General features: G+C 43.9%; 1 protein-coding gene across 1 annotated transcript in view; it reads right to left on the reverse strand.

Annotated features, from left to right (window-relative positions):
• LOC126481882 (thymus-specific serine protease-like) overlaps positions 1-22,778 on the reverse strand; it is a 141,268-nt gene that overhangs the window by 89,728 nt on the left and 28,762 nt on the right. The window contains exon 3 of the mRNA XM_050105841.1: positions 9,828-10,063. Within this exon, the coding sequence (XP_049961798.1) occupies positions 9,828-10,063 (236 nt within the window). The remainder of the gene's footprint in view (positions 1-9,827; positions 10,064-22,778) is intronic.

Consider the following 22,778-nt stretch of genomic DNA (forward strand, 5'->3'; position numbering starts at 1 on the left):
TAGCTTAGCGAGTGACTTCTGCCGGCTTGGTACATATTCAGTTGTTCTTATGTTAAAAGTACGTTACGGTTGCTCATTTGTTAATGTAAATTCAATTCAGTCTTTCAATAATTGCTTGCCTTTTCCCAAATTTTACATTAAGTTGCGATAAGGGTACTGAAAATCATTTTGTACGTAATAAAGTTTGAGTAACAGTCAATCATTTATTTAACTAGCAACTTCATTTAACTTTGCTTTCAGATCGTAGTATTTCAGGTTAAGTAACCGCAAACTCTGTGGTTTCTGGTTCATTTATTTTCTGGTGAACTGTTGTGTTGCGGAAAAGGCTGACAATCTTCTGGTGCGGTGCCAGTGATTATTTGCTTAATTTTCTTTGCCATTACCTTTCATAGAATTTTGGATATTCATTGCCCTAGTGGGCTGACGACCGTTTAATTATACCTTTCTTGCTAATCAGCATTTTCTGTATTAAATATTATGTTGTGCTCTTTCCCCGTCCTGTGTTGTTCGTGAGCGATTGCACTATATTCTACCCATTTCAAAATTGTTAGTGTTTAGATAAGACTTAGAATAGATTCTCAGTTGTACACGTTCTTCCTATTAACAGGTATTATTTTCCTTTGGTAACGATAGCCTTACTCATTGCAAAATTTCATTAGCCGTAAGCGATCATGGTTATTTAATCGAAATCCAATAGGCAGATTAGGAAGGGGGAGGTTGCAAGGTCTATGCCAAAAATTGTTTTTGCAAGAACAAGAAGTAGCAAAAAAAAAAAAAAAAAAGAAGCACAAAAGAAAATACATAAGAAGTTAATGTAGCAATACTCACCTACTCACCTTAACGCTTAGGAATGGCTTACCTTAAAGCTAAGTTCAATGTTTTGGAACAAGAGGTAACAAATCTTTAAGCTAAAACTGAGGGGTGTTGCAAGAAAATAGGTTATGAAACAAAAGAACGGAGTAAAAAAATTAGAAGTTCATAAGTTAGAAATAAATCAAAAGCCCGACCGTGAAATCAAAAAGTTAAACAAGGATTTGCTGAATCAAAATGGGGTAATAGAAACAACAATTAACGACATTATTAAACTAACACAAGATCAAAGCAAAGCTATGAAAGCATGTAACACAAACACGTGATGTACAATGGAGTAATTTACAGAGTATCAAAAATGGCCACGAAATACTTAGGCGTAATATTTCTTGTGTATCCTCTTGTAAAGGCAACACTAGTGCCATTCAGGACAAATTAAGAGAAACAGAGCATAAAATACTTCCTGAGATGCAAGACAAAATAGAAGATGAAGTTCAACAAAAAGTCGAGATTTGGTGTGAACAAGAAAGGAAGAGAGCTGTTCGTACAAGTGACGTAGCAGATCACGCTAATGCTTATAAATGCCATCATTTCTCTAGTAAAGGAACTGTACGCCCAGTGGCCTTCATTAGACAGTTTGAGGATGTCACATCTGAAAACATGACAGAATAACCAAAAGCTAATTTTTGGTCTTTAGGTTAGAAGGAGAAGTTATATTACGGGGAACAGGGGCAATAATACATGTAAAACATATTAGAAATTTGTTCATTATAGCGCAAATGGAAAGGAGTAAGGTACTAGGTCCCGTACCGAAGTTCAATGGCATCAAGATATCAGTGATCATAGACTCGATAGCCATCTTCTGTAACAGGCAGATAGCAAAAAATGGACGAATGTATACTGCATTCGTCTATGGAAGACAAAACTATCAGTTCAGTTTTAAGAAGCATCATAATGGGCAGATTACGTGACTGAATCTGAAAAAGTAGTGAATGAAGTGTCTCATTCTACAATAGAAATACTGCCACAACCATAATTAGATTAAATCACAATCAATGAAATGAAAAAATACTTTGACTACTAAACCCCAGGGACAATAATGTTCTTTGTTTCGTTAGGTAGCTGACGATTACTGCGTGCCCGAGTTAACGGACAGCATGCTTCATTTTTTCCTTGTTGTTAGTTCTTCACCTTGTTTCATTCAGAACTATATCTGTCTTCTTTAACATTGTTCATATTTAAGGTTAAAATGAAAACATTTCTATACACTGAATGTAACAACTAAAACCCAGCAGAATACAAATCTTCGTAGTACGGGTGAGAAACAGTCATTTGACGGAATATATGTGGACAGGCCAGACTATAACAAGTGTAGGATTACTAATACATCAGCAAGGCAGCACAGTATACAGTGATAACAAGACACCAGTATCGTACCAATGCACATAGCAAAAAAAAAAAAAAAAAAAAAAAAAAAAAAAAAAAAAAAATATATATATATATATATATATATATATATATATATATATATATATATATATATATATATAAAGCATGTAGTAGAACAGTTTCTAAATATTTACATAAACTATAAACAAACCTTTATGTTTGAAAATATGTTAAGAATAAGAAAGCAAGACGAGGGCTGTTATACACAACACAGATGAAATAACGCTTAAAAGTAAGCCGAAGGTTGCGGAAGAAAACGATGAAGCTAAACCAGGTAATGAAAGTGTCAATGTACAATAGAAGAAATTCTGGTGGCAAAATACGGAAATACCTAAATGTTGTCTTGAGATGACGTACGGATTGTGTCACAATAGACATATTGTTACTCTTCAGTACGAACTGAAGCGGTGGAGTGGTTTCCGCTTTAATGAATTGTGATAAACTGACAGGCTAAAGAGGTTTATGGTAAATTGAGAGTTATGGTTATTAGGTGACAGAAAAGTCGGCCAATTATTTACGAAGAGGGAAGAGAGGTAAATGGAGAGTTGTAGATTAGGTGACAAAAAAGTCAGCCAATTATTTACATAAGGAGAGGGACAGGAGAAGTACGGTTATTACACGACCGGTAGTTATTACATGACAGGAAAGTTAGTGATTTATAAATGTGGAAGGAAAGACAAAAGGCGACGTGTATGTCGGCCATGTAGTATTTATGGACGAAGTGATTTCAGCCAACTACTTTACGAAGTACAAGAGAGCGGACGTATTATCAACATAAGGCACAATACTGACATGAAATCTCATAAAAGACATAAACTTAGTACATCAGATTTAAAGAGAAGGCCACGTAACATGACTTATAGAGAGTTATCACACACACACTGGTTTTAAATATGAAATGAATGTGGAGTAAAGTGCGGTTAGTAGTTTTGAGCAGTGGAACTTCTTATGACAAATAGTTGGTCAATTTAAATAACAGCTATCTGTCAATGGCAGTGGCACAGCAGTTTAATTTCTCATGATAAATATTTTGTTGAATTTAATGGAGGACAATGCCTCGTCAGCAGCTTAACAGGAGTGTAAAATTTTGCGATTGAAACTTGGCTAGGAGGTAGTGGACTGCTATGGAGTGTTGGTAGCGGAAATGATAAACTGTTAGTTAACAAAAAACTATCAACAACATAAAGGTGCAAAATACTGATTCTTAGAAAATCTTTACTATTAAAAGAATAATTAGCTGAAAGTGTAACTAAAGATCAATGATTTTGGGATATAAGGTTATTCATGAGTTTATTGAGGGCAAAAACTAGTTTTTTCTAATGACAAAATAATGAAGTCAATGACTGTGTATATTAATTAATAATTTGAGAGTGAAAAAGCATATAGCGGACTAATGTTCTGAAAAATAATAACGAATCACAAGTATAGTGGAATGGTAAAAATTGCTTATTTTCAAAATTGATTGTTGTGTGGTAGAACAGTCCAATTTTTTCAAATCTCAGAAGAGAGGCGATGCTTAATGTTTCTGGTTTTAAAGCCATCATATTCAACTACAAGAAGCTCTTATTAGAGCAGCTGTGAAGGCAGCAGTGGGGAGACGTAATGTGGTGTGACGTTCAGGTACGTTTGTTGTGAGCGAGACTGCCTAAATTTTGGTCTGTTTCCGCTATTGGTTGGTGTGAACGGAAGTAGCGTTCCAAAATGATCAACTTGTGTCATTAATATTAGAAAATGGTTCAAATAAAAGGACGGTGAAATGGTGGAGCTGTCATATGTACGCAGGTGATTCATGTGAAGGGCTTCCAACTTGATTATGGCTTCACGACGGGAGTTAACCGACTTTGACAGCGGAATCGTAGTTAGAGCTAGACGCAGGGGACATTCCATTTCGAAAATTCTTACGGAATTCAATATTCCGAGATCCACAGTGTCGAGAGTGTGTCACGAATACCAGACTTCAGACATCACCTCTAATAGCAGAAAACACAGTGGCCGACGGACTTCACTTAACGACAGAGAACAGTGGCGTTTGAATAGAGTTGTCAGTACTAACAGACAAGCAGAATTGCGTGAAATAACCGAAGAAATCAATGTGGGACGTACCACGAACGTGTCCGTTTGGACAGCGCAGCGAATTTTGGCGTTTAATGGGCTATGGCAGCGGACGACCGATGCAAGTGTATTTGCTGACAGAACCTCTCCTGGGCCCTTTACTGTATGTAGACGAGTGGAAAACGGTGGCCTGGTGAGGTGAGTCACGATTTCTATTGGTAAGAGCTGATGGTAGGGTTCGCGTGAGGTGCAGACCCCACTTAGCCATGGACCCAAGCTGCCAACAAATAAGCTGGTGTCCGCAGCTCGTCGTCGTGCGGTAGCGTTCTCGCTTCCCACGCCCGGGTTCCCGGGTTCGATTCCCGGCGGGGTCAGGGATTTTCTCCGCCTCTTGATGACTGGGTGCTGTGTGCTGTCCTTAGGTTAGTTAGGTTTAAGTAGTTCTAAGTTCTAGGGGACTGATAACCATAGATGTTAAGTCCCATAGTGCTCAGAGCCATTTGAACTATTTTTTGAAATAAGCTGGTGGTGGCTCCCTAATAGTGTGGGCTGGGTTTACATGGAATGGACTGGGTCATCTGGATTTTCAACTATTTGGAGGCCATTTGCAGCCATTCACGGACATAATGATCCCAAACAACGACGGAACTTTTTTGGATGACAGTGAGAAACACTTGTTGACGATGGGTTTGAAGAACATTCCGCACAGCTCGATCGAATGATCTGGCCACCGAGATAGTCCGACATGACTCCCATGGAACATTTATGGGATATAACCGAGAGGTCATTTCGTGCTCAAAATCCTGCATCGGGAACAGTTTCGCAATTATGGACGGCTGTTGAGGCAATATGGTTCACTGTTCCTGCAGGAGACTTCAAACGACTTGTTGAGTCTGTTCCACGTCGAGATGCTGCACTACGCCGAGGAAGAGGAGGTCCAACACGATATCAGGAGATAAACGAGGTTTATTCGGAAAGTAAGGAACGATCGGTCGCGAAATGGAAACCACAGTGAAAATCCGGTGAAGTTTTGCACAGGTGTGTTGGGCAGTGTCTCTAGTATGCCCATCGACCGCGTTCCGTCGTTCTTTTTATTTCTGGGAACACAGGGTCGGCTGGGGTGGCCGAGCGGTTCTAGGCGCTACAGTCTGGAACCGCGCGACCGTTACGGTCGCAGGTTCGAATCCTGCCTCTGGCATGGATGTGTGTGATGTCCTTAGGCTAGTTAGGTTTAAGTAGTTCTAAGTTCTAGGGGACTGATGACCTCAGAAGTTAAGTCCCATAGTGCTCAGAGCCATTTGAACCATTTTTTTGAGCACACAGGGAGCGCATAAAGATACCTAGAACAATAGTGTTTGCCACCAAGTACGAGGGCCTGGTGTGAAATTTCGCCTGAAGCTGTCGTGCGTTTTCTTCTTCGAGACAACTCTCAGCCGCATTCTGCAGGGTGAATGAAGATGCTCCTGCATCATTTTCAATTGGGAATGTTTGATTACCCACAATACAGCCCATAATTGTCTCCCTCTGAGTTTCATGTCTGCTCACATGAACCGCTGGCTATGAAGCCAACATTTGGGCACAGACAACAAGCTGTAGGCCAGGGCAGAGAATTGGCGGAAAGCACTGGCGGCTGCCTTCTATAACGAGGGTATTGGAAAGTTGGTCCAACGCTACGACAAACGTCTAAGTCGGATCGGCGACTATGGAGATAAGAAGCTGGAAGTTGTAGCTAACTGCTGCAAATGAAACAGTTTTGATTTCGCGACCTGTCGTTCCTTACTTTCAGAATAGCCCTCGTACCATTACTTTTGCCACCACAGTGTTCAAGGGCCCATAGAGACCTGTCGGTACTGCAGTTTCTCTCGGCGCCCTATCCCTGGGACCATCTGTACTGCGCCTAAAACTGACCTACGAAGGTCAACCAACAATCGTTTATCTCGAGTACCATTCACGAATGGGAAGGGAAAGGGGATAAGATAGCAGTACACAAAGTGCTCTCCACCACACAGCTTAAGGTGACTTTTGGAGTACTGTAAACATGTAGATGCAGAATTGAAATTTCGTAGAAGAAATTGGATGAGTGAGGATGGCCACAATAATTTCTTTGCTCGTATATTCCTGTGAAATGAATAGGAAATGCTGGAAGGGACAAAATTTTAGCGACTCTGGAGAAATCACAAATGGAGTCGCACAGGGTTCAATCTTGGGTTCACTCCTATGGAAATTTTCAAAGAATTATTAAGTGGTTCTCTGAAAATTGTCTCGCTCTAAATTTGTAGAAAAAACACAGTTTTCACTTCTGCGCAACAAATAGAGTCACAGCAACAATTGATACAGCACATGAAAAGGAGTCAGTAAACAGGGTATAATGCTCCAAATTTTTTGGTGTACATTCTGTTAAAATCTTGAAATGGAAGAAGTACATGGTTATTATAAATGACTCAAGCGATTTCATAAATTTACTGTAGCTACATTAACTGGGATATTGTCACCAAGCTCAAAACTCACATAAAATGATTCAAAAAGTTTTGTATTTTTTCAGCCACACTTCAGATTTCTGCCACGAGAGCGCAGCATAGAGCAGTTAGGTAAGATGGCGACAGGCGTGGAGAAATCTTATGTTATGCCTGAAATCTATTCACAGCAGTCTGCCGTAACAGTGCAGTGACACTTCAGAACTAAGTTCAAAAAAAGGTCCACCAACTGTCAACTCCATTCGGTGATGGTATGCGCAGATTAAAGCTTCAGGAAGCCTCTGCAACGGGAAATCAATGGGTCGGCCTCCAGTGAGTGAAGAAACGGTTGACTGCATTTCGTCGAGTTTCACACGTACCCCACAGAATTAGATGAACAGAGCAAGTGAGCTGAACATACCACAACCATCCGTTTAGAAGGCCTTAAAGAAACGATTGAAGCTGAAGCATTATTGCTTGCAATTGCTACTAGCCCTGACTCCCTTTGGGAATGTCAGATGCTTTCAATATTCGGCACAGTTGCAACAGCTTATGGAAGAGAATATGTTATATGAGAAACTCAGTTTTAGTGATGAGGCAATATTTTTTGTGGATGGCACAATGAACATGTACAATGTGTGATTCTGGAGGACAGAGAATCCCCCCACTATAGTTCAGAACATTTCAGATTCACCAAAGATGGAAAATTGCCTCACGCCACCACTGGAGACCAAAAGTGTGGGCTACATCTACCAACAGATGCCACGCCACTTCACTATGATGGTCGTGAATTCTCGAACTGAGAAACTGATGGATTGGTCGTGGTGAGCTGATGATCAACATTTTATGTCATGATATCCACACTCTCCCGACCTAACCCCATGTGATTTTTTTTGTGTGGAGTTATGTGAAATATTCAATGTTTACGCCTCCTCTACCAACAAATACACGACGAGCTTGTATCAGCAGTGCTTTTGAACACAGCAATGTAGACATGCTGCACTGCACGTGGGAAGAACTTGGTTATCGACTTCATATATGCGGAACCAGTCAGGAGGCACATATGGACTGCTTAAAATATTTTTTTCAAGATTTCTATATGTGTCCAAAGGCCTGTGACAATATGCCAAATAATATAACTATAGCAAGTCTGTCAAATCTCTTCCGTTATTTATAACGACCTTGTATATTACTTAACTTCTCAAACAAATTCAGTTCTTTTTGCTCTTTGTGTAATTGCAAGTCTTGGCAATGAACGGACCAACCTCCTGACATATTTAGCTTCTTTCCAATCAATAATGTCATATGGAATAATTTTCTGGGGCAACTCGTCATTTAGAGAGAACGTATTTATTGAACAAAATTTAGCAATAGGAATAACGAGTGGGATTCATCAGAAATCATCATGTAGGTACATCTTCAAGCAGTTAGCTATTTTAATTGCACCAACACAATACTGATGAAATACAAATGAAATTAGTCATAACTAATGCATCACAATTTGAGAAGCATAGTGCAGTACATACAAACAACGCTAGAGGAAATAATGTCCTTTATTACCCACTATTAACGCCGTCAGTGGCCCAGAGAGGAGTTCAATATGCAACAGCAAAAATTTGTGATCATTTTCCCAATAACATAAGGTGTCTGACATAAAGTAAGTACACATCTAACCGAAAACCACTTCTCTTGGACAACTCTCTCTCTATTTCATGGACGAACTTCTATTTAAAAACTGACATACTGTAAAAAGAACGAATGCTTAAGTATAATCGCGTAAGACTAAAGTAATATGTTCATTAATGTTAACAATAATCATACATACATATCATGTAAAACGACTCATTCCACATGACTTAGATGAAAGAATCTTTCAAAACAACTAACAAATGCTGGAAAGTTCTACAGTTTGCATGCTTCTGGAATAAAAGAGACCACTCACCGAAAAGCAGATGTGCCCAGTCGTGGGTAGGCACATACAAAAAGTAAGAAAACTTGCTACCTTTAGGAGTAACCCTTTTTCGAGATAGAATAAAATACCCAAAGAAAAGACACACACACACACACACACACACATACACACACACACACACACACACACACACACACACACACACACACATGCATGTACTCACATGCATATCACACTTATGGCACTATATGGTGCTAGCTGGATGAACAGTACAATTGCTGCATTTCGGCAGGTGGAATAGGTTGTGGTAAGGGTTGTGCCAGGTCGGGAGGGTAGTGGGGGAGAGGGGTGGGATGAGCCTCTCTTCCCCTCTACCCACCCCACCTGACACAACCCCTACCACAACCTATTCCACCTGCCGAAATGCAGCAAAATTGGAAATTTGTGGTAAGGTCTTATGGGACCAAACTGCTGAGGTCAACGGTCCCTAAGCCTACACACTACTTAATCTAAGTTAAACTAACTTACGCTGTGGACAACACACACACCAATGCCCGAGGGAGGACTCGAACCTCCGACGGTGGGAGCCGCATGGACCGTGACAAGGCGCCCCAGACCGCGTGGCTACCCCGCGCGGCCCGAAATGCAGCACTGGCAGTACTCAAAAGATGTTCAAATGTGTGTGAAATCTTACGGGACTTAACTGTTAAAGGTCATCAGTCCCTAAGCTTACACACTACTTAACCTAAACTATCCTAAGGACAAACACACACACACTCATGCCCGCGGGAGGACTCGAACCTCCGCCGGGACCAGCCGCACAGTCTGCAGCGACTGGCAGTACTACTCGTCCCTCGTCTCTCTCTCCGCCTATCCACCCCATCTGACACAACCCTCCATGTAAAGTACTCCACCAACCGAAATACAGCACTGACACTATTAGTCCAGCCCATGTAGGCGTGTGTGCGTATTTCCTTTGTGTATTTTACTGTAGGTTGAGAAAGGATGACTCCGGAAGCTAGAAAATTTTCTTACTTTTTGTGTGCGCTTATCGACTACTCAGTGCTTCCGATTTTCGGTGAGTGATCTCCTTTATTGCAGAAGTATTTACGAGCTGACGGTTGAGAGGAAGAGGAGGGAGACCGGCTAACCTGGGAAGGTGAGGTTGGCGAGAACGGGCGCGCTGGAGGCGACGGCGGCGTCCACCAGGTGTGGGTAGCGGAGGCGCGCCCAGGCGGCCAGGTTGCCGGCGTACGAGCCGCCGAACACCACCCACGGCACGAGCAGCGTGTCGGCGTGTTCCCGGCGGTACTGCCGGATGAAGTTGGCGAGGTCCGCCAGCGCCTGCTCCGCACTCAGGAACCGCAGATTCTCCGTGGACAGGTCCCTGTGGCAGTGAAGTGCAAAGTAGGGCAACCGTCTCCGGCTGCACCGTTCTTCTCGAGTTCAGGCTGGTAGTTAACGTCATCTACAGGGTGACAACTGCTCAACTATATGCAGAAAAAACGTAAATTAGTTACGAATTACAGCTTGCACACACTTTATTCACCATGTAAGCGTCACTACAGATATTCGGATTTAGGTTATGACATGTTCTACACTACTGGCCATTAAAACTGCTACACCACCAAGATGACGTGCTGCAGACGCGAAATTTAACCGACAGGAAGAAGGTGCTGTGATATGCAAATGATTAGCTTTTCAGAGCATTCACACAAGGTTGGCACACCTACAGCGTGCTGTCATTAGGAAAGTTTCCAATCGATTTCTCATTCACAAACACCAGTTGACCGGCGTTGCCTGGTGAAATGTTGTTGTGATGCCTCGTGTAAGGAGGAGAAATGCGTACCATCACGTTTACGACTTTGCTAAAAGTCGAATTTTAGCCTATCGCGATTGCGGTTTATCGTATCGCGACATTGCTGCTCGCCTTGGTCGAGATCCAAAGACTGTTAGCAGAATACGGAATCGGTGTGTTCAGGAGGGTAATACGGAACGCCGTGCTGGATCCCAACGGCCTCGTATCACTAGCAGTCGAGATGACAGGCATCTTATCCGCATGGCTGTAACGGATCGTGTAGCCACGTCTCGATCCCTGAGTCAACAGATGGGGACGTTTGCAAGACAACAACTATCTGCACGAACAGTTCGACGACGTTTACAGCAGCATGGACTATCAGCTCGGAGACCATGGCTGCGGTTACCCTTGACGCTGCATCACAGACAGGAGCGCCTGCGATGGTGTACTCAACGACGAACCTGGGTGCACGAATGGCAAAACGTCATTTTTTCGGATGAATCCAGGTTCTGTTTACAGCATCATGATGGTCGCATCTGTGTTTGGCGACATCGCGGTGAACGCATTGGAAGCGTGTATTCGTCATGGCCATACTGGCGTATCACCCGGCGTGATGGTATGGGGTGCCATTGGTTACACGTCTCGGTCACCTCTTGTTCGCATTGACGGCACATTGAACAGTGAACGTTACATTTCAGACGTGTTACGACCCGTGGATCTACCCTTCATTCGATCCCTGTGAAACCCTACATTTCAGCAGGATAATGCACGACCGCATGTTGCAGGTCCTGTACGGACCTTTCTGGATACAGAAAATGTTCGACTGCTGCCCTGGCCAGCATATTCTCCAGATCTCTCGCCAACTGAAAACGTCTGGTTAATGGTGGCCGAGCAACTGGCTCGTCACAATACGCCAGTCACTACTCTTGATGGACTGTGGTATCGTGATGAATCTGCATGGCCAGCTGTGACTGTAAATGCCATCCACGCTCTGTTTGACTCAATCTACAGGCGTAACAAGGCCGTTATCACGGCCAGAGGTGGTTGTTCTGGGTACTGATTTCTCAGGATATATGCACCCAAATTGGAAGAAAATGTAATCACATGTCAGTGCTAGTATAATATATTTGTCCAATGAATACCCGTTTATCATCTGCATTTCATCTTGGTGTAGCAATTTTAATGGCCAGTAGTGTATATGCCTGCCATCATTGGCGATGGTGTGGAACAGACGAAAAGCGAAATTCTGCATGACCCGCTGAAATGTCAGTACACCGATGCTGACAATGACCTTCTGAGCGGCTGTTTCCAGCTCAGCAATGGTTTTAGGGTTACTGCTGGACACATTGTTTTTAATATAATCGCTCGAAAAGGAGTCGCATGTCTTCAGACAGGGTCAATATAGTAGCCAGTCAAGGCCCATTCCAGTGGCCTCTGAATACTCTCTAGCCAGAATGCGGTCCCAAAAGTATTCCTACAGGACATCAAACACTTTTCTACTTCAATGGAGTAGAGCTCTGACCTGCATAACCACATATTGTCGAAATCAGGGTCGCTTTAGATAATGGGCATTAAACTATCTTCCAAAACCTTCACGTACCGTTCAGTAGTCACAGTGCCATCAGGGAATATCGCACCGATTATTCCGTGACTGGACACTGTCCACCACACAGTCACCCGTTGAGGGAGAAGAGACTTCTCGATCGCGAAATGGAGATTCCCAGTTCCCTAAATGCGCCAATTTTGCTTGTTGCGAACCCATCCAGATGGAAGTGGGCTTCGTCGCTAAACCCAACCATATTTATATCAAAGTCGTGTTCGTCAATTCTGTGGACAATAGTGTTGGCGAAACACAACCGCTGTCCCATAGCCGTGTGGCGTAGAGACTGATGGATTTGAATTTTGCCTGGGAATCGATGCAGGTCTTAAACAACAATTTGACGCAGTGCTCACGTTGACTGCCACCTGTTATGCAGCTCGTCTGATAGATTTCCTGGGGTTGATTTGAAACACGACGCGTGTCTTCTCGATGTTTTCAGGTGTTTCGACCTATTTGGTTCAAATGGCTCTAAGCACTATGGGACTTAACAGCTGAAGTTGTCAGTCCCCTAAACTTAGAACTACTTAAACCTAACTAACCTAAGGACATCACACGCATCCATGCCCTAAGCAGGATTCGAACCAGCGATCGTAGCAGCCGTGTGGTTCCGGACTGAAGTGCCTAGAACCGCTTGTCCACCGCGGCCGGCCGCCCTACTTGGACGACCGATATTGTCAACACTGTCATCACAAACACTACCCGTTGTCTCAAACTTCCGATTCAAATTCTTGATTGTTTGGTCCGGTTGTCTTCAGCTTGAATCCTGTCGCAAACTTCCTTTGAGCCGCAGCTGGGCTGTTACTGCTCGCACAGTAGGCATTCGCAAGCCTATACGCTCAGGCACGCTTTGCCATGACATTTTCACGTGCAAATTGCCGGTAACGACAAGGCTCCCATCATGCCCCGCGGCCAATTGCGCAGTTTGAACGTCCTAACACAAACCGTTCAGAAACTATGACGATTTTATTTCATATAGTTCAATAATTGTCACCCAGTATACCCAGTATACACAGACAGTACAACCACCACTCGTTATTATTATCTGTATTACTTAAGGATGATTTTTAAGACATGGTTTGCATGCCAAAATCGGTGTTAGAAACTTCATCTACTGTGTGCAGTAAACAATGCTGAATGTGTTCATCATATATCGATTTAACAGTTTCTTATGCGCTTCTAACCACGAAAAACACCTCGATACTCTAACATAACTTCCTCTGTTGGGACCTAGCGTGATGGCAGCTAGTGTTCACGAGGTACTCGCCAAACCCAAACACTTCCATCGAAATTCCACAAGGAATACCGTGACTATCACTCTAGTGATCCAGTCCCCAGTGCCGTCGCTCTTTACGCCAGCTCAAGTGTCGTTTAGTATTTACTACAGAAATTTGTGGCATATGATGAGCTGCTCGTCCACTGTACCATATTCTTTTTAACTGCCTGTGCACAGTCATTGTGCTAATTGGACTGCTGGTAACGCTTTGGCGCGCAAGAGTGATTTCTTCCGCTGATTTCATGCCATTTTTTCAAGCACCCTCGGTAAATGTTCGACAGGCCCTTTTCCTCAACACATGACGTCTACATGGTCTTGGTTTATCTATGGTTATTCCTTCGCTTCTCCAGTTCACAATCACGTCACCAACAGTCGACTGCAACAAATTTGGAGCAGTTGATGGATTTGTTACTCAAATGACATCAAGTAACTAGTGTACGTTCGAGGTCACTCAGCTCTACTGACCGACCCACTCAGCTGTTTCTGGCGCAACTTTTACACTTCCGTATTGGGTTCTCGTGACATCTGTTGGTCAATTCCACGTTACACTGGGATGTCTCGATGCTTTTGATAAGAGGTGTACCTATTCCACACACTGATCAGTCGTAACGTTATGACCATCTGCTTAACAGCGTGTTGGACCACATTTGCATTGCATTACAGCAGCGATACACTGTGACGTATTTGTCAGGTCCCCGGTAGGTTACTGGAGGTAACAGACACGTATGCCCAGCGTCAGCCAGATATTGTAGGCTGAAGATTTCGGATGTTGAAGCTGGTGCTCGGTAGTGAGCCGTGTCGGCTTGTATTGACTGCAGTACTTACATCGAATCTCTGCTTCGTTTTCCCTCTGGTCGCCTGGCTGCGCCATTGCACCGCGTCTTCCGGTTTCAAATGTTTGTGAGGAGGAAGAGTGCGGAATGGACAGTCACCGGCGACGAGGAGGAAGTAAGTCGGTCGGAGGAAACGCGTGATGTCACCCGCTGGTGGTCGGTGCCTTGACCGATTTGCTCTGAGGGAACCGTTGCAACGGGAATGGCTTTGATTATGATTAGCTGATTCCGTGCGCTGAAAGGTAACCTCTTTCTGTTGTCGAGCCATGTCGTGTGATCTCGTTTGGTTGAGTTTGCGGGCTCTGTTGTCATTGCCTTGCCCTACGTGATTCTTCCCTGAGTTGTGAATTTGTGCTTGGGGGAAGTTTGCATCCACCGTTAGTTGGTCTGCATCGATTATAGAAACTTTTTAAGCCTGCCCATTTCGGTGCTCGCTGTGCACCCTTTGATGCTTTCCTGAAAACTAACGGGGGTGACGATTGCGGTGAAAGCTGTTTTAACTGTTTCGTTCTAAGATACCTCCGGTGATGGAGTTATATTGGCCGTGGTGAACTTTCTCGCTTAAGAGGATACGGAATCGCATATCCCCGCAATGTTAAAATATTCCTACTATAGGGAACATTGTCTCACAAACTACTGGAGACAGAGAGATAAAATTTTGACTGTATGTGCATTGATATGTTATAACAATACTCGAACAACAGTTTATCGTCAAAGTATTTTGTTACAGAGATATTTTACATTTATTTTTAAGTAAATTTTTTCCATTACTTTTTACTAGATTACCACCCCTAAGTCTTTTGTAAATCAAGTAATTAAAAAATCGTTGTTTCAATGTGTAAAAGAAACCCATATCACTAATTCATAAAAATTTTAGACTTATAGGTTCACCAGTACCTGAGATAACATTACTAGAAGAAGTAAAAAACAAACTTACGGGAAACGGAGAAGAAGATTAAAACATTCCTGATCCATAGTTAGTACCCTCTCCACAGTCTTCATAATCATCTTCAAGTCTTCTTTTGCCACCCCTCTGCAACTGTCTTGCTTTTTTCACCAATGTCTTGATTATATTGTCAGCATACCTTAGTCTGTACTGATCTAAAGTCAACATAGCACGTACTGTGCGGGAACCAACACGCAAACGCAACTTTTGAAGGGCCTGGCATTTAGTTATATTCCCAGGATTGAAGGTTGCCACAGCATCATACACACCAAAATGTAGTGTATTAATTCCGACAAACACTGTTTTTGGGAGACGATGCCATATCACACTATTCAAGCACTCGTTGGGGTTCTGCGTTTTCCCATGAAGACATTTCATCACAAGACTTCTGTCAGCCAGATCTCTGAAAATGGGCTTCATTTCTTCCATGATGGCTAATGGTAGGCTGGTGGTGAATGCGTTTCTCTCCAGTTGTTAGTCCCCTATTGTATTTACACCAGTTCTTTTCACCTTTGGGGCACAAACCATGTTCTGGATGCTCATCTGTGGATGCGGTGTGGAAATACAAAGACCATATAGTTTTCTTCATTTCTTCAAGATTGGCAGTATTTTGCCTGATTGCAAGGCCATAGCAATTCTAAATGTGGTCTGTTATGGAATCAGTTAATCTTCCTTTGCCATGCAAGGTTTTCCCATCATCTAGTTTTTTCCCTTTCATAAATGATTTTAACCTTCTCAGCCTGGCACACATTCTCTTCTGCACATGTCCTATACATCCAAGTTTGCTTATATTTACACTGTTCCCATATGGTTTGCTTTCCAAAACTTACTTGAATGCTTTAGAGTCACCATCTTCCAGATACTTGACATAGCGAACATTATACCATTCTGAAGAGCGATGAAAACTTTCTTTCACACCAGCAATCTCCATGCTACTAACATAATAACTAGCAACACAATCATCACTATCTTCATTTTTCAGCCTGTCTATGCATCTACAGTATGTAGACATTATTGCAACATGAATAACCGTGCCAGTGTCAACACTAGTTGCTGGTACAACACCATTGTTGGAGGTGTGATCCCTTTTTTGCCATGTGCCATCAAAAGCTACTATGAGGTCACGACTGCCATCATTTTCTTTCACTGCTTCTTCCACACCTACCTGCATTGACTTCTGTGCTACATCTTCAACTGCAGATCCTACTACATAGTTGTAAGCATCAAACTTTGATGGTACACTTGGAAGATTTAGAACACCAAATAGCATATCACCAGCTGCTTTACCCTTACCAATTGCTCGCAGTCCATAAACTAACCTAATATTTACACAATAAAGTTCAGTTTTCTTGTATCTATTATTTACAGTTACTGAAACAGAACTTACAGCTGTACTTATAAACACGCATATTAAACTAAACTGGGCAGCCAGGCCATCATGGGATCCTACTTTCAGAGAAACGTTTCCTTGACATTTTTTGCAGCACACACTGTCTTCAAGAGCTTCGCACAATATACTCGTATAAATGAGTTCAAAAACTTATTTCCCTTTATCAAGTAAATTATATTTCTCTTCCAAATCTCTTATTTTTTTATGAGAAGCACTGTTTTCATTTGGAGTAAGTTCGTTCGGCAAATCAGTAGTAAGTGGACTCATATTTTCCAACAGTGATAATGAAGAACTGCTTTGCTTTGCTAATGAATCATCATTTCTTTTATTTTGCCAGTTCACACGCTTTTTAAACACCTTTGCTCTATCTCCAGGCATTTTCACTGCGAAAAATAAAGCAATAAATACGAAATAACTCGACAACAACAACTTTCATATAGCACATGGTTTACAAACAATCCTGTCGCAAAATCAAAGAGTAACTTGAGGAAACCAGAGGAAACATTTTTGGACAGATAATGTATAAAGAGTTCCTGGAAAGTGGGATATTTGAATTCATATCACATAAATGTACTGCCAAAAAGTTCATAGTCAGCCACGAGAGAAGTGTGTAACTAAAGCGCAATGCCCGATCTTACAAATCTATAAAAATAAAATAGTTATAATTCTAGTAAAGCTATGTATGATACGTCATTTTAAAGAGGAAACTTGGCGTCTTAAGCCCTTTTTAATTCTAGCACTTCGTTCTTGGTCGTCCACTCTTATTATTCTCTCTTGGCTCCTGTACATATTGTACACATATCAAAAAAGTTTTGTATCACCCCGGTTCCCAGAACTCCTGCGGATAGACATTGACTGGATATTGTATCACAGATACAGTCCCTTTGACTGTTCAGAGCTGTCACTAAATCTGGCCAAAGATGTAAACAACCATGCATGAACAGTACCTATTAAACGGAGGGGATACGATCAGTTTCAGTCATTCCACCAGGAAGGAGGTACACGGCTCGTGTTGTCTGTAGTTCAACCATGACTAGACGGTCAATACCGCGGTTCGATCGCGTCCGCGTAGTTACTTTGTGACAGGAAGGGCTCTCAACAAGGGAAGTGTCCAGGCGTCTCGGAGTGAACGAAAGCGATGTTGTTCGGACATGGAGATATAGAGAGACAGGAAATGTCGATGACATGCCTCGCTCAGGCCGCCCAAGGGCTACTATTACAGCGGATGACCGCCACCTGACAGCAACGCCACCATGTTGAATAATGCTTTTCGTACAGCCAAAGGACGTCGTGTTACGACTCAAACTGTGCGCAATAGGTTGCATGATGCGCAACTTCACTCCTGACGACCATGGCCAGGTCAATCTTTGCAATCACGACACGATTAAGCGCGGTACAGACGGAGCCCAGCATCATTCCGAATGGATCACTCAAGACTGGCATCACGTCCTCTTCACCGACGAGTGTCGCATATGCCTTCAACCAATCGTCGGAGACGTGTTTGGAGGCAACCCGGTCAGTTTGAACGCCTTAGACACACTGCCCAGTGAGTGCAGCCTGCTATTTTGGGATGGCATTATGTGGGGCCGACGTACGCCGCTGGTGGTCATGGAAGGCGTCGTAACGGCTGTACGATACGTAAATGTCATCCTCCGACCAATAGTGCAACCATACCGGCAGCGTATTGGAGAGGCATTCATCTTCATGGACTACAGTTCGCGCCCCCATCGTGCACATCTCGTGAAAGAATTCCTTCAGGATAACGACATCACTCGACTAGTGGCCAGCATGTTCTCCAGACATGAACCCTGTCGAACATGCCTGGAATATATTGAAAAGGGCTGTTTATGGACGACCTGACCCACCGACCACTCGGAGGGATCTACGCGGAATCGCCGTTGAGGAGTGAGACAATCTGGACCAACAGTGCCTTGATGAACTTATGGATAGTATGCCACGACGAATATAGGCATGCATCAATACAAGAGGACGTGGTACTGGGTATTAGAGGTCCCGGTGTGTACAGCAATCTGGACCACCACTTCTGAGGGTCTAGCTGTATGGTGATACAACATGCAATGTGTGTTTTTCATGAGCAATAAAAAGGTCGAAAATGACGTTTATGTTGATCTCTATACGAAGTTTCTGTACAGGTTCCGAAACCCTCGGAACCGAGGTGATGCAAAACCCTTTTTATGATGTATGTACACTCCTGGAAATTGAAATAAGAACACCATGAATTCATTGTCCCAGGAAGGGGAAACTTTATTGACACATTCCTGGGGTCAGATACATCACATGATCACACTGACAGAACCACAGGCACATAGACACAGGCAACAGAGCATGCACAATGTCGGCACTAGTACAGTGTATATCCACCTTTCGCAGCAATGCAGGCTGCTATTCTCCCATGGAGACGATCATAGAGATGCTGGATGTAGTCCTGTGGAACGACTTGCCATGCCATTTCCACCTGGCGCCTCAGTTGGACCAGCGTTCGTGCTGGACGTGCAGACCGCGTGAGATGACGCTTCATCCAGTCCCAAACATGCTCAATGGGGGACAGATCCGGAGATCTTGCTGGCCAGGGTAGTTGACTTACACCTTCTAGAGCACGTTGGGTGGCACGAGATACATGCGGACGTGCATTGTCCTGTTGGAACAGCAAGTTCCCTTGCCGGCCTAGGAATGGTAGAACGATGGGTTCGATGACGGTTTGGATGTACCGTGCACTATTCAGTGTCCCCTCGACGATCACCAGTGGTGTACGGCCAGTGTAGGAGATCGCTCCCCACACCATGATGCCGGGTGTTGGCCCTGTGTGCCTCGGTCGTATGCAGTCCTGATTGTGGCGCTCACCTGCACGGCGCCAAACACGCATACGACCATCAGTGGCACCAAGGCAGAAGCGACTCTCATCGCTGAAGACGACACGTCTCCATTCGTCCCTCCATTCACGCCTGTCGCGACACCACTGGAGGCGGGCTGCACGATGTTGGGGCGTGAGCGGAAGACGGCCTAACGGTGTGCGGGACCGTAGCCCAGCTTCATGGAGACGGTTGCGAATGGTCCTCGCCGATACCCCAGGAGCAACAGTGTCCCTAATTTGCTGGGCAGTGGCGGTGCGGTCCCCTACGGCACTGCGTAGGATCCTACGGTCTTGGCGTGCATCCGTGCGTCGCTGCGGTCCGGTCCCAGGTCGACGGGCACGTGCACCTTCCGCCGACCACTGGCGACAACATCGATGTACTGTGGAGACCTCACGCCCCACGTGTTGAGCAATTCGGCGGTACGTCCACCCGGCCTCCCGCATGCCCACTATACGCCCTCGCTCAAAGTCCGTCAACTGCGCATACGGTTCACGTCTACGCTGTCTCGGCATGCTACCAGTGTTAAAGACTGCGATGGAGCTCCGTATGCCACGGCAAACTGGCTGACACTGACGGCGGCGGTGCACAAATGCTGCGCAGCTAGCGCCATTCGACGGCCAACACCGCGGTTCCTGGTGTGTCCGCTGTGCCGTGCGTGTGATCATTGCTTGTACAGCCCTCTCGCAGTGTCCAGAGCAAGTATGGTGGGTGTGACACACCGGTGTCAATGTGTTCTTTTTTCCATTTCCAGGAGTGTATATTCCCAGTCTCTCCCTATAGCTTACCCCTGTTTTTCTCAGAATTTCGAACATCTTGCACCATTTTACATTCACGAACGCTTTTTCCAGGTCCCAAAATCCTATGAGGGTGTCCTGATTTTTCTATAGTCTTGTTTCCATTACCAAACGGAACGTCAGAATTGCCTCTCTCTTGCCTTTACCTTTTCTAAAGCCAAACTGATCTTCATCTAGCACATCCTCAATTTTCTTTTCCAATATTCTGTATGTTATTCTTTTCAGCAACTTGGATGGATTAGGTGTTAAGTTGATTGTGCGATAATTCTTGCACCAGTCAGCTCTTGAAGTCGTCGGAATTGTGTGGATGATATTTTTCCGAAAGTCAGATGGTATGTCGCCAGACTCATTCTATCCACCAACGTGGCTACTCGTTTTGTCGCCACATCCCTCAGTGAGTATAGAAATTCTAATGGAATATTATCAATCCTTTCTGCCTTGTTTAAGTCCTCCAGAGCTCTTTTAAATTCTAATACTGGATTCCCTATCTCTTCTAAATCGACACCTGTTTCTTCTTCTATCACATCAGAGAAATCTTCCCCTCATTCAAGCATTCAACGTCTTCTTTCCACCTATCCGATTTCTCCTCTGCATTTAACAGTGAAATTCCAGTTGCACTCTTAATGTTACCACCCTTGCTTTTAGTGTCACCAAAAGTTGTTTTGACTTTTCGGTAAGATGAGTCTGTCCTTCCGACATTCATTTCTTTTTTGATTCCTTCACATTTTTCATGGAGCCATTTCGTCTTAGCTTCCCTGCATTTCCTATTTAGTTCACTTCTAGTGACTTGTATTGCTGTATTCCTTGTATTTTTGTACTTCCTTCTTTCATCGATCAGCTGAAGTGTTTCTTCTGTTACCCATGGTTTCTTTTCAGAAACCTTCTTTGTGCCTTTTTTTTTTTCAACATCGGTGATGGCCCTTTTTAGAGTTGCCCATTCATCCTCAACTGGGTTGCCTATTGAGCTATTCCTTATGCTGTATCTCGTCATTCCTTAGTACTTCCGTATCCCACTTCTTTGGGTATTGATTTTTCGTGACTAATGTCTTAAACTTCAGCCTCTTGTGATTCTTGAACAGAGTACTCGCTATTACTAGATGAAATTTGTGACACAACTTAATTAGTCTTTCTCCTCTCTCATTCCTTGTCCCAAGCCCATATTCTCCCATAATCTTATCTTCTACTGCTTCCCCTACAGCTACATTCTAGTGCCCCATGACTATCAGATTTTCATCTCCCTTTATATACTGTATTACCGTTTGAGTATCCTAATATACTTTCTCTATCTCTTCATCTTCAGCTTACTGAACTATCGTTTTCGGTGCTGGTTAGCTGTCTATTCTGTTAAGAACAAGTCGGCCAGAGTGGCCGAGCGGTTCTAGGCGCTTCAGTCTGGAACCGCGCGACCGCTACGGTCGCAGGTTCGAATCCTACCTCGGGCATGGATGTGTGTGATGTCCTTAGGTTAGTTAGGTTTATGGTTCAAATGGCTCTGAGCACTATGGGACTCAACTGCTGAGGTCATTAGTCCCCTAGAACTTAGAACTAGTTAAACCTAACTAACCTAAGGACATCACAAACATCCATGCCCGTGGCAGGATTCGAACCTGCGACCGTAGCGGTCTTGCGGTTCCAGACTGCAGCGCCTTTAACCGCACGGCCACTTCGGCCGGCAGTTAGGTTTAAGTAGTTCTAAGTTCTAGGGGACTGATGACCTCAGATGTTAAGTCCCACAGTACTCACAGCCATTTGAACCATTTGTTAAGAACAACCTATCACTGAACTGGTCACAGCAATACACGCTCTGCGCTCTCTTCCTATTCATAACGAATTCTACTCCCATTATATCATCTTATCCTGCTGTTGATATTACCCTATACTTATTCGACCAGAAATCCTTATTTTCTTTCCATTTCACCTCACTGACGCCTACTATATCTAGATCGAGTCTTTGCATTTCCCATTTCAGATTTTCTAGCTTTCCTACTACGTTCACGCTTTTGAAATTCCACGCCACGACGTTCTCCTTTCGTTCGTTATTCGAGATTTCTCTCAAGGTCACCTCCCCATTGGCAGTTCCCTCCAGGAGATCCGAATGGATGGCTATTCCGGAATCTTTTGCCAATGGAGAGATCATCATGACACTTTTTCTGTTAGTTACAGGCCCCATGTCCTGTGGATACACATTGGCCAGGACTTCTCCCATCTATCCACTGGAGAGCACATGACGACCTGTGTGGTAGTGACCACTTCCCCAACTTTCTGTCACTGCCCCGACGTCCCGACGTCATGCCCACGGACGAATACTCAGATGAGCTTTAAACAAGGCAGAGTGGGTAGCCTGTTTTGGTTGAGCAGCTCACTTCAACGATAATTTCTGCGGCGGGAAACGCGATCCCTCGTTCCCTAGGGTGTCCCTGCGAGAGACAGTCCCTTGGTGGTCACCGGAAGTCGCTGAGACAATTAAAGAGCGTCGGCGAGATCTACAGCGACATAAGCGGCACCCTTTCCCAGAACACCTAATAGCCTTTAAGTGGCTCCGTGCCCGTGTTCGCCTGTTGATAAAACGACGGAAACAAGAGTGTTGGGAGAGGT

Source organism: Schistocerca serialis, chromosome 5 (assembly GCF_023864345.2).
Source record: "Schistocerca serialis cubense isolate TAMUIC-IGC-003099 chromosome 5, iqSchSeri2.2, whole genome shotgun sequence".
NCBI lineage: Eukaryota > Metazoa > Arthropoda > Insecta > Orthoptera > Acrididae > Schistocerca > Schistocerca serialis.